Here is an 11569-nt window from a genome sequence, read left to right as displayed (position 1 = left end):
GCATTTCACATTACACACTGTTGCAACAATCCAACGTGAACATGCAGTAGAAACATCAGCTTGCAGATTCTCCTTAGAAAACACAATCAATAGTGTGTTTTCCTTGGAGCACACACACTCTTGATAATATTGCTTCACATCAGTTGCTTCAGTGTCACATGAAATCTTGCAAATCTGCAAAAAATAGTATAGATCCCAGTAGGAGACCAAAAATGCAATCTTTGTGCTTTTTGAGAAGAGAGTTTGTTTTCATGAGAAAAATGTTTGAATCAAATATTTTGCACACAGAGGTTTATTTATCACTGTCAAACAAGGTTTAAATGTTTCAGTGTTTAAGAATATAGATGACTGGAAATGGGAGTAATTTCAGCTTAAAACCAAGACTCAGTGCCACATTGACAGATAAGAATCTATAAAGTATCATGGTGTTTTTAAGTCTGTGTCAGAAGGCTGAAAAGACCAAAATACAACTCTGGGCTCAGATGCAGACTCGAAACAACTCTAGTTGATGCAAAAACTTTATTGAGCCATTTGACTTTCAGAAACCAGCTTACCAATAGAGAGCGCAGCGTTAATTTTGATGGTATGGCAGTTATATTTGTAGTATGAAAGGTTGGAAGAGGAGATTGCTTACTTGTGAGCAGAGGCAAGCAATTTGCAGGAGGAGGTAGCCAAGTAGTAGCTTCTCTCCTCCTGTTTTCTACTCAAAACCCCATCCCCTTAGATATGGTGTCTTCCAGACAACAAAAACAATAACAACACTAAAATCAGCAAAAAATATGATTTAAACATAAAAAACAAAGAAAAAATAATATAGTATTTGCAATTGCACTAAAGAGTAAAACAGTGAAATGTGGATTATTAATCATTAGGTCTCTTCTAAGTCCCCATTAATACATAAATTAATAATTTCTCAACAAATTGATTTACTTTGCCTTACAGGAACCAGGTTGAAGCACGAGGATTATGTTAGTTTAAATAAATCAACACCCCTGATTTATAGTAATTGTCAGAATCACAGACTGAGAAGGGGGTGTGACAGCAATCTTCCACTCCAGGTTATTAAGCAACTAAAGCCTCACCCATCCTAACTGGAAAACTCAAAACATAATTATATAGTAACATATTTTCTCACCTGAGTATTTTTCCAGCTCAAATGAAGATCTTCCAAAATACTGCAACAACATTTCTTCTCCGGCTTGCTGTTATCTGCTTTTAACGTGTGCATTTGTGAGTTGTACATGTGTGACAAGCATCTTTCATTTGTTTCCTTCTTTTTCCAAGAAGCCATAGTGTCCAAAGTCATATGCAGTGAGGATGTAACACTGTTAACAAGATAATGGACCTATGTGGGATTAAAGTTTAGCTAGCTGCTCTGCATTGGATGAAGGAATCCCTTCCTAAAGCATAGTTACAGACCTGGTTCAGTCCAGTGTTCATTGTTGCTTAAGGATTTATTCTAAAATAAAATGAGTAGTCAGACAAAATACTGTTAAATGTTCAGTCTCTATTCTATATGGTAAAGGTACTGGTCACTCCCAGTGAAAATCATAGCATTTTCAGCTCTGCCACCTCCAGCTTGGGCTCCTTTCTTGTCGTTAGTGCCCCTGTCTTCAAACTATACATCACATCAGGTCTCACTATCATCTTGTAAACATTCCCTTTCCTTTTTGCTGCTAACTCTTAACCTTCTGTCACAAATTAGACTTCGGCATTTGTCTCTGTCCACTCCACTACAACATGCTGTTCCTGACTTCTTTTGTCTGTTGCTTTGGATGGTTGACCCACGCTATTTAAACTGATTCAGGTGTGTCGACCCAGGGTGAGATCTAAAACCTGCAGGACACCGGCCCTTGAGGCCTGGAGTTGGCCAAGCCTGCTCTAGATTCTACTGTCTGCTGCCCCCCTACTGGACAGCTCCGTACCTCCAAAAATGAGATGACATACCTGTGGTATGTCATCTGGGCTAACCACCTTTCCAGCTGCTCTTATTTCAACCTTAATCATTGGCACTTTTTTTAACATTCAGTTCTACTTCCTGGGTCTAATTATTGGTGATTTGTTTTACATGTCCTCCCACCTGTTGCCTGTTCCCTTGTTATCCTCCGTGTATATATTGTCAACTCTGCCCCTTGTCCTTTTTTTGTCCTGCCTCATGATCGTGTCTTCTGTCTTAGTTTTCTTCCTTTAAGATTTGTCATTTTTGGTTTATCTGTTCCTCTCTGGGGCTGTAACCAGGAAGCAGATTCCACATTGAATTGATTGAACTTACTCTGATCAGCTGTTCTGGAACAGAAAACAGTGATGGGTACAGGATGCTCATGGAGTGTGTGGCGCATTGCCTTTATTGTGTTGAGACTGTGTTGACATGTTGATTAATGGCTTATTTATTCCGATTTTTTCATACCCAATACAATTAATATACAGTATGTCAAATGATGTAAAATGCAGAATTTACAAAAAACATGTTTGCAAAGAAGTATAACTAAAAAAGTAAGAGAAAATCAAAGTGCAAGTTTTGTTTCTAGGAAATATAAGTGCTTGTGACATTGGGCATACTTGTGTATGTGAGGGGAAAATGCAGGGTTAAATTACCCCAGACTGGAGAAAATGTCCCCAATTTATCTTTTCATTGTACAGTGGGTGATGGCGAGCTCCTCTCAGCATGAATACAACTATGTTGAAACTTGCACTTCCCGATAAACACAATTCTCACCGCTGTACGACACATCAGCTGAATAGGTCACGTGATTTTTCTTACAGTTACACACCCACCTATACAGGGTTTTGCTCTTTATGCTTGATGCATGCACTCATCACTATGAAGCTTAGCGTTGCCAACCTCAAAGTTAACCAGGAGCGGATCTACATAGGTTTTCTGAGGGTGGCATGGAAATCAAATGGGGTGGCCATTTGTCATTTTACACATATGCAGGTGTTACATTCTGTAATATGCATTAGAAAAGTAAAGGCACACACAAGCACGCACGCACGCACACACACACACGCTCACACACACGCTCACACACACACATATACCAATAAAGCCACCTCTTAGTTTACCTTCTCTGTTTCCGAGTCTTGCATTTGGGTCCTACTCCACCTGCCACACAGAGAGCCTTGACAGCTTTCCACTATCCCTCCTTCTCTATCTTCTTATTATATTCTTAATCATTCTAACCTGATGCACAGCCTTTCCATCTCCATTGCTCTTTCTAGTAAGTCTGTAAAAGTCCTTTTCCATTTACCATGTAGTTTCCTGGGGCAGTGTCAAAAAGAGACATTTTCCTGGCCTCAGACCAATCTGACCAAAATCAAGTGCTAAATTTCAAGTACTGTTGCGACAGCAATTATTTGCAGTCACTGGCCATTAACTTCTAAAGAGTTGTCATGCTCAAACCTTAAATGGACCAGTTCTCATAGACAATAACTGGAAGCAATACAGACTGAAGCACATGAAAGTTTGAGTTGCTTGATATTATTTATTAAACTGAGAATCAGATTTAATTACTCATTACACCTTCACCCAACTGATGGTACCTGAATGCTGGGCATAACCAGGCTTGGCAAACTGTTTGGAAAATTTATAAGCAAACATTAAATGGTTTATGTCGCATCAGAAGTCCAGAAACGTGGTGCACCACTGTAGAAAATATGTGGCGACCCCTAACGGTAGAAGAAGAAGAGGAAGGTGGAGGGCGGCATAGCGTTCGTCCGGCCTAAATACATACGAAGAAGAAGAGGAACAGGAAGAAAACCAACAACATCGTCACTAAGCCCAGTAGGAAGACTGCTGAGTATTTGTAAATTAAGTTCTTCTTCCTCTACGCCGTTGCTCGGCTCATTAGTCGTGTATAATTGTTAATTAATTGTTATTTCTTTTCGGAATAATATTTAGCTGATGTCACCGGTGGTGTTAGACTTAAAAATGAATAACAACTGTGTTGATATTTGATTTCACTTCAACTTTCGAGGTGAAACAATAGCAGAGACAGCAGAACTGAGATGAGCTGAAGACCCGAGGAGAGGACACTTCATTGCAGACTGTGAGTTCTACAAAGAAGCCTGCAAGCCTAGCATCACATCTTTTTTTAAAAAAGAGATTTTTAGATATGAAACGTTGCCATTCAACTACCAGCCTTTGTTGCACACTCAGCAGTTTCTCTCGTTAAGGTGTTTAAAGTGTCTGAGCTTTACTGTACGTGACTTTGAGTATAAGAATCTTTAAAATTTACACTAAGTACGTATCTGTGTAGAAATATGGTTTCAGAAGGAATTCACTATGGATTATTATATCTCAGTATCGACTTGTTACTTTGTCCAGAGAAATATTTGTGTTGTCACGTGCATGGCGGAACTATGTCTATGAGGTTAAGTCGCTAAAGGCAGAACAAAAAGCTCTTCCTAAGAAAATGTGAAATAAGTGTGGTGATTTAATGTAAAACAGAAATTATACAATTCTAAAAAGCTTGAAAATTGATATTTGGTATAAAAACACATTCCAAAGCTCGTCTTTGGATGTCAGCTGCCTTTTATTCCATTCTGTTAAGACATCCTGCACTGCTTCTGTGAGGTCTGTGCTCTGGGAATACCATCAGATGGCAATATATGTGGTTCCAAGGAGACTTTATGTCCTCTAGAAGTTTATATGAATACTACTTTCTGCTGAGTTTATGAGCTCACTCACTCATTTTGTGTAAAGTAAAAATTAATTGAACCTGAAATTCGGATTCATCAACCCACAAGACCTGTTGTCACTTATTTTTCATGCGGGTTTTGTGTATGTTGGCCTTCCCGTAGGCTTTACTGAATGGCTTCTTGACAATGATCCTTCCACTGGCTCGTCCCTTGAGTTAGGTGCTTTTTAATGGGATGATTCATAGGACAATGTTAAGTGGCTTAACAAATAACAAAAAGACATTCCTCTGAGAAAGGCCAGGTACTAGTATTGAATTAAAAGTGAGTGAAAATGCAGCCAACACCAGAAGAGAAACTTTGAAAGACTTTCAGAAAGCCTGGAGAGTTATTGCTCAAAGAACATCTGGATCATTGGAAGCAAAATATGAAGAATTGTGGAGTGGCTCAGAAGTTTTATATAGCTGTTGTATGTTGAAGCCTTGAATGGCTTTGAAGCTTCTTCCTCATTTGTCTCTTTATTCAAAAGAGAAATGAGGAAGGAGATGAGTTTCAGGTTTCAAAATTTTGTCATATGCACAGTACTGAGATACACAACACACAGCAGATTTTTAAAAAAGAGCTTTAAAAGCTATGTACATATTTATACTACATCAGTTGTATGTACAGCAGACAGCAGTTGGTGTTCAAGACAGCTGTGAGAATGCGATTGAGTGTGCAGGAATGTAGATTGAGGTAATCTGAGGTTATAAACTCCTGTCATGTGTTTTGGAGTCTAATGGCATTGAGTTCTTTAGTCTACAGGTCCTAGATTTCACACTTCTATACCTGCAGCCTCAGGGTAGAAGTGTGAACAGACTTTGTCGAGGGTTGTGTGGGTTTTTTGATAGTTGATCCTCTGCAGAGAGGGCAGTGGACTCCTAATGACCTTTACAGCAATCTTCACTCTACAGGCGTTTGCAGTTCATAGCATAGCATTGGCAATGCTGTGCTGCAGCAGATTCACGCTCTTGCGGGTACTCTGCTTTCAAAGCTTTAAAATTAACAGACTTTTGACGGCCCAAAGGAAGAGGGGTCCTAATGGGACTAGCTACTGTGTTAAGCCAAGTTACATCCTTGCAGCAACATGAGCCTTGCTTAAAACCGTTTTTGTTGACAGTTGTGAAAATGACGTTTGCCAAATGAACTATCAATAGTTATTTTTTGCACTGGATTACTTTAATACGGGTTAATTTTTACAAAATGGTGAAGTAAGCACATCTGGAATATAGACCCACACATTCAAAAATTACCTTGAAAAATGTTGATCTGCACACAATTAAACAAACAATTGTACTAAACAATATCTTATGTTTGCTGTGGTTGTATGTGTTTAGATTTTGTAACATGTATGCTTCCAGTTAGGTGACACCTGTTGAGAAGCTAGAACTGCAAGTCAGTAGAATCATGGAGGATGACTCCAGGCCTTTGCTGAGTTCAGAGCAGACTGGAGAGGACTACTTGCAAAGAGACTCCACAAATTCGCTAGACTTGAGAACTAAAAGGTAAATGCTGTGCTAATCAGTACAAAGTATGAATCAGTTTCTCTCTTGCCTGTCACATGCCATAGGTTCATGTTGTTCATTTCATTGCTAGATAATAACAAGGTGCTTTATTACCTTGACTTCTTGGAATTCACTTAGCAAGCAAATACTAAGATGTTAGTTGTGAGATGTGTGAGTGCTTCATTTTCCTAGCACCATTTCCTGTGTTAGTGAGTTTTAATCCAGTTCACACAATGATTAGAACCTCTCAAATCTCAAATATTCATGCTTTAATGCATTAATTTTCTTAGTCAAGCTACAGTGTGTCACAAAAGTGAGTACACCCCTCACATTTTTGTCGAAATTTTATTATGTCTTTTCATGGGACAACATTGGCAATAAGACACTTTGATACAATGTAAAGTAGTCAGTGTACAACTTGTATAACAGTGTAAATTTGCTGACACCTAAAAATAACTCAACATACAGCCATTAATGTCTAAACTGCTGGCAACAAAAGGGAGTACACCCCTAAGTGAAAATGTCCAAACTGTCTCCAAAGTGTCAATATTTTGTGTGGCAACCATTATTTTCCACCACTGCCTTAACTCTGGGCATGGAGTTCACTAGAGCTTCACAGGGTCCCACTAGATTCCTCTTGCACTCCTCCATGATGACATCATGGAACTAGTGGATGCTTGGCCAGCCAAGTACCTTTACCCTGAGTTTATATAGCAAGGCACTGGTCTTTTTGGAGGTGTGTTTGGGGTTGTTATCATATTGGAACACTGTCCTATGGCCCAGTTTCTGAAGGGAGGGGATCATGCTCTGCTTCAGTATGTCACAGGACATGTTGGCATTCATAGTTACCACAATTTACTGTAGCCCCCCAGTGCCAGCAGCACTCATGCAGCCCCAAACAATGACATCCCACGTACACTCAACTTCTTTGGTCGACCATAGCGAGGTTGTTCTGAGTGGAACCTGTTCCGTCAAACTACTGTATGGTCTTGACCAGTGTGCTGCAGCTCAGTTTCAGGGTGTTGGCAATATTCTTATAGCCTAGACCATCTTTATGTAGAGTAACAATTCTTTTTTTCAGATCCTCATAGAATTCTTTGCCATGATGTGCCGTGTTAGACTTCCAGTGACCAGTATGAGAGAGTGTGAGAGCACTTAGGGGTGTACTCACTTTTGTTGCCAGAGGTTTATTCAATAATGAAGGTGTCTTGAGTTATTTAGAGGGGACAGCAAATTTACACTGTTTCAAGCTGTGCACTGACTACTTTACATTGTATCAAAGTGCCATATCTTCAATGTTGTCCCATGAAAAGATGTAACAAAATATTTACAAAAATGTGGGGTGTGTATTCACTTTTGTGTGAAACCGTTTATAAGGCCTTATCTGATTGTAACATATTATACTTTAAATAATATAAAAAATGTAAATTGTGCAAATCCTTACTGTATGCAGTGAAATCAAAGAAGTTATGTGTTTTTACGTGACTTGAAAAATGCATGATTTTTATTGACATCTTCCAGGCCTTTCCATGTGGAACGCAAGAACATTATAAATGATGGCCCTCAAGAGACAGTATCTGCGGAGGCTGCTGTACTCAACAGCAGATTACACTACTACAGCAGACTCATGGGGTCTTCTGATCGACAGTTGGTAAGTCGAGTTTATTGTCACAACCATGAATGCATCACAACCATAGCTTCTGGGCAAAAAATTTGCCAAGTGCAAACCACTTAAAAACCCCCAAAACAAAACACAGTAGCAACATAAAGCTTACGACATGTTTTGACCAACAGATTGGTGACAAATTCAATATTATTAAATTCAATTTTAAAAGCATTTATTCATTGCATGGCTATAATCCAAAAAAACTGCATTTTGGCATGAAAGCCTTTAGAAAGCCTTGATTATTCTTTGTTGTAGACACAGGCATGGAGATCTGGTGACCGCGTGATGTAGTAGGGATTCCTAATTTAAAGTTTTCATGGATGAGTATGTAGTCACAAAAAACTGACTGGCACATAGACACATATAAGAATCCTTGTATTCACTGTCTCATGACCCTAACAGAAATTGAAATAAAAACTTCAGGAAGTTAAAGAAAATTCACATAAATGCTAGTGGTTTTCCAACAATGGCAAACGTGTTAATCCAAAACGGTGTTAACACATTTGCCCAAAACATTTATGAAATTAACTTGAAATAACTTGTGTAATTTGAATACTAGCTATTAGTTCCTCCATACAGCCCTAATTTTGAGCACTGTCACCGTGGAAGAGATTACTCCTATCTGCATAAAATTATAGATTACCTTTAGCATCTAGCTGTACAAAAGGGCACTGAGTGTAAGCAAAGTTGCTTTTCTTTGGAAGACACAGGTAATGCCATATACTGTGTTACGCTTCTAAAAGAGCTCAGTAAATATGTTTTCATTGTACTTAGCTGTCTGATTTATTTTCTAGCAAGTAACAGTATTTTGTAGCTGAAATATCCATCCATTTATCAATCTTTGCTTATACAAATTAGGGCCACAGGGCACTGAAGCTTATCCCAGCTGCCATAAGAGACAGGGTATATATACTCTGGACAGGTCACCAGTTAATAAAATGTTTTTTGAAGGCACTAGATAATCAACCTTTTGGGGTTTAATTTATGTTCATCTGGACGTAGCGTATTCAGTGGGAGAAAGGTTTCGTCACTCATCCAAGTGACTTCTTTGGTCTAAGCTGACTGCAGGTTTCCCCAATCTTATAAACAGTGTATTTGCACAATAACTTAAAGCAGCCCATTTAATGAACAATATGGTGTGAGGTCAGTTCCTTGATAGTTAATATGCAAATTGTCATGACCATTGATCAACAACCACTGATCAAAGACCACTGATCAACTGCCATGAGTACCATTCACAGAGTTGGAGAATGGCTGCAATCACAGTATTGTAAATGGTACTCATGACCATTGATCAGTCGTCTTTGATCAATGGTCTTTGATCAGTGATCGATCTCAGGCTATATAAATTGGTATTATGGAGTGTAATAATTTATATTACTTGAAAGAAGTCATAAGTTTAAGCTGATAACCTTAACTAATGCTTTTAAAGTTCCAAATTTTTGGAAGGAAGCCATGATAGATCAATAGGGCATGTAACATGTCAGAATGTATTGGAAAATCCAGTTGGCTAAATCCACAAAAAGCTGCCCCAGAGCCATAGAGGCAGTACAGGTCAATTGATCACATAGCCTGTCCAAAAAGAAAACAGATCTGTAAAAACTACCAGAGCTCAGAGTACAAAGCTACTTGTTCATTTTGAGGTGAGTCATTTTTCCTGCTGCACTGCTACATCAGATCTTGGGATTCTCCCACCTGCCAAGATCCACTTTAAGCCCTGGTTGTCCCATGCAGTGCACCTGTGTCAAAGCATCTGTATTGTTGTTTCTCTTATCATCTGTTTTTATTTTTACTTAAAATAATTTTAATTTGCCTTTCTATTGCTATTATGTTTCCATCCACTGGATATGTTAGCACATAGTTGTGTTTCATTTCATGAATTCTCACAGAAAAAAAAAGTTATTGCTACATGGTTATAACTTCAGATTGTAAGGGGTTATCAGCTATCTCCTAATCTTCTTCTTTTCAAAGTTTTGTAGTAACACTGAATTACAAACTGAAGATCTGAAAATGAAGCAAACCTACCTTAATTGGGGGAATGCTATTAAAGTTATCTTTGTAATTCTAAGACGTCATGACATGCACTTTTCTGAAATCTTCACCTTCACCTCTCCGTTTTTCCTCCCTAGAGTCCTCCAGATCACGTGATTCCCCAGCCAGATGAGATCTACATCTATAGTCCACTGGGAACAGCTTTCAAGGTCCCAGGCAGTGACCATACCTCTAAAAACCCCAGTATCATCACCATGTAAGCCCTAGCAGTAGTAAAATGTGAAATCCACTGCACAAAGCATGTGAAAGCTACATGCTTTCTTTGTACTTAACTGCTTAACTGCATTTAACTGCTTTGATTTATTTATTTATTTTTCTTGTCCCAGATTTGCTATATGGAACACAATGATGGGCACATCTATACTCAGCATGCCTTGGGGTATAAAGCAGGTGATGTGTTTCAGTTTACATACTTGATGTTTTCAGCTCATTCAAAACCACACCTAAAATCACATTTAAAAAAACAAAAAAAAAACAAAAACTTTGTTTGAGAACTTTGTTCAAATAAAGGTTAGTGTAGAGGCCAAAAGCTCAAAATAAATATACAATTTTGACTTTATTTCAGGCTGGTTTCACTCTTGGAGTCTTCATTGTCATCTTCATAGGCCTGCTGATGCTGTATTGTTGTTATATTGTCCTCAAATCACCAAAGTCAATACGTAAGTAATTTTTACAAACTAGGTTTGGGATTAATAAACCAATACTAACAGCTTTCAAAAAGTTTACAATAGTACCTAGTTCACAATGGCTTGTTTCAGATCTCAAATGCTAGAAAAATATTTTCCATTCCATATTAGTATGCAAAATTAAGGCTAATGGCAAATTCTCAACATACACATTGTATAGGGTTCTTTGTGAGAGAGCAGTTATGTTTTTTGTTGTTAGCATTTCTTTAATATGTTGTCATTCACTTTAGCATAACTGATTAATTATGCTCTTTATAATTTGCAGGCCAGAAAGATAAATTATACCCTTAAATTTAAAAAATAGAGTACCTGTTTATACTTAAAATTAAGTGTTTTTTCCCTCTTATTCTCTGCCCAACACTTTTTTTCAGTGTCTGCATTATAAAGATTTTACAGAATGTTTTGTTCCAGTGTCATTCAGAACCTGATCTATAGAGCAATTTATTCCCCAAAATGCATGATGAAAACTAATGTATTTATCGGGATTTATCAGAAGTTGCAGTTTATGAAGACAAGGCTGTCTTCTGCAAAGTGTTACATTTTTGGGTGATCACTGTACAGGAATGTCACTGCTGTATTTGCTCTGTTTAATATCAGTCAGAGCCTGATCTATGGAGTATTCCTTACTACTGTAGTTTAAAAGCTTTTACACTCCGTGACCTGAAGACAGCAGCAACAGCTTTCATCTTACCTACTTATAATGTTTCAAACCTTTACTGAAGTCTGCTCTTAGCAGGTGGACATGGAATGTGCTGACTGTATCAGCGAGTCAAAGAAATTCCATCAATTTAACTTGAAAAGCTCTTTGCTTGCTTTGTACATATATCTAGGATATTTCCTCCTGAGTGAAATTGATAACTAGATGAAATGAGAGATTTTTTTAAAAAAAAAATGTATTTGTATAAATATGAGTTAACTACTTGTTACATGCGAATGTGCAGTGTTGTTAATACATCTAAACACTTGCTTTTAGATCATGGTTGCAC

The 11569-nt window shown here is 38.0% G+C and overlaps 1 protein-coding gene across 6 annotated transcripts in view; it reads left to right on the top strand.

Annotated features, from left to right (window-relative positions):
- Window positions 1-3698: 3698 nt before the first annotated feature.
- slc38a9 (solute carrier family 38 member 9) overlaps window positions 3699-11569 on the top strand; it is a 37873-nt gene continuing 30002 nt past the window's right edge. For 2 of the 6 annotated variants that reach the window (XM_084936017.1, XM_084936016.1), the window contains exons 1-6: window positions 3722-4046; window positions 6036-6179; window positions 7701-7830; window positions 9975-10093; window positions 10224-10287; window positions 10463-10556. In XM_084936017.1, the coding sequence (XP_084792143.1) occupies window positions 6082-6179; window positions 7701-7830; window positions 9975-10093; window positions 10224-10287; window positions 10463-10556 (505 nt within the window). In that variant the 5' untranslated portion in view covers window positions 3722-4046; window positions 6036-6081. Of the gene's footprint in view, window positions 4047-6035; window positions 6180-7700; window positions 7831-9974; window positions 10094-10223; window positions 10288-10462; window positions 10557-11569 lie in introns of all 6 variants that reach the window. The other 4 variants (XM_084936013.1, XM_084936012.1, XM_084936015.1 and 1 more) reach the window with 4 other exon arrangements.

Source organism: Perissodus microlepis, chromosome 7 (assembly GCF_051167445.1).
Source record: "Perissodus microlepis isolate ML-2025 ecotype Zambia chromosome 7, ASM5116744v1, whole genome shotgun sequence".
Lineage (NCBI taxonomy): Eukaryota > Metazoa > Chordata > Actinopteri > Cichliformes > Cichlidae > Perissodus > Perissodus microlepis.
This window is presented reverse-complemented; position numbering and strand designations above follow the sequence as displayed.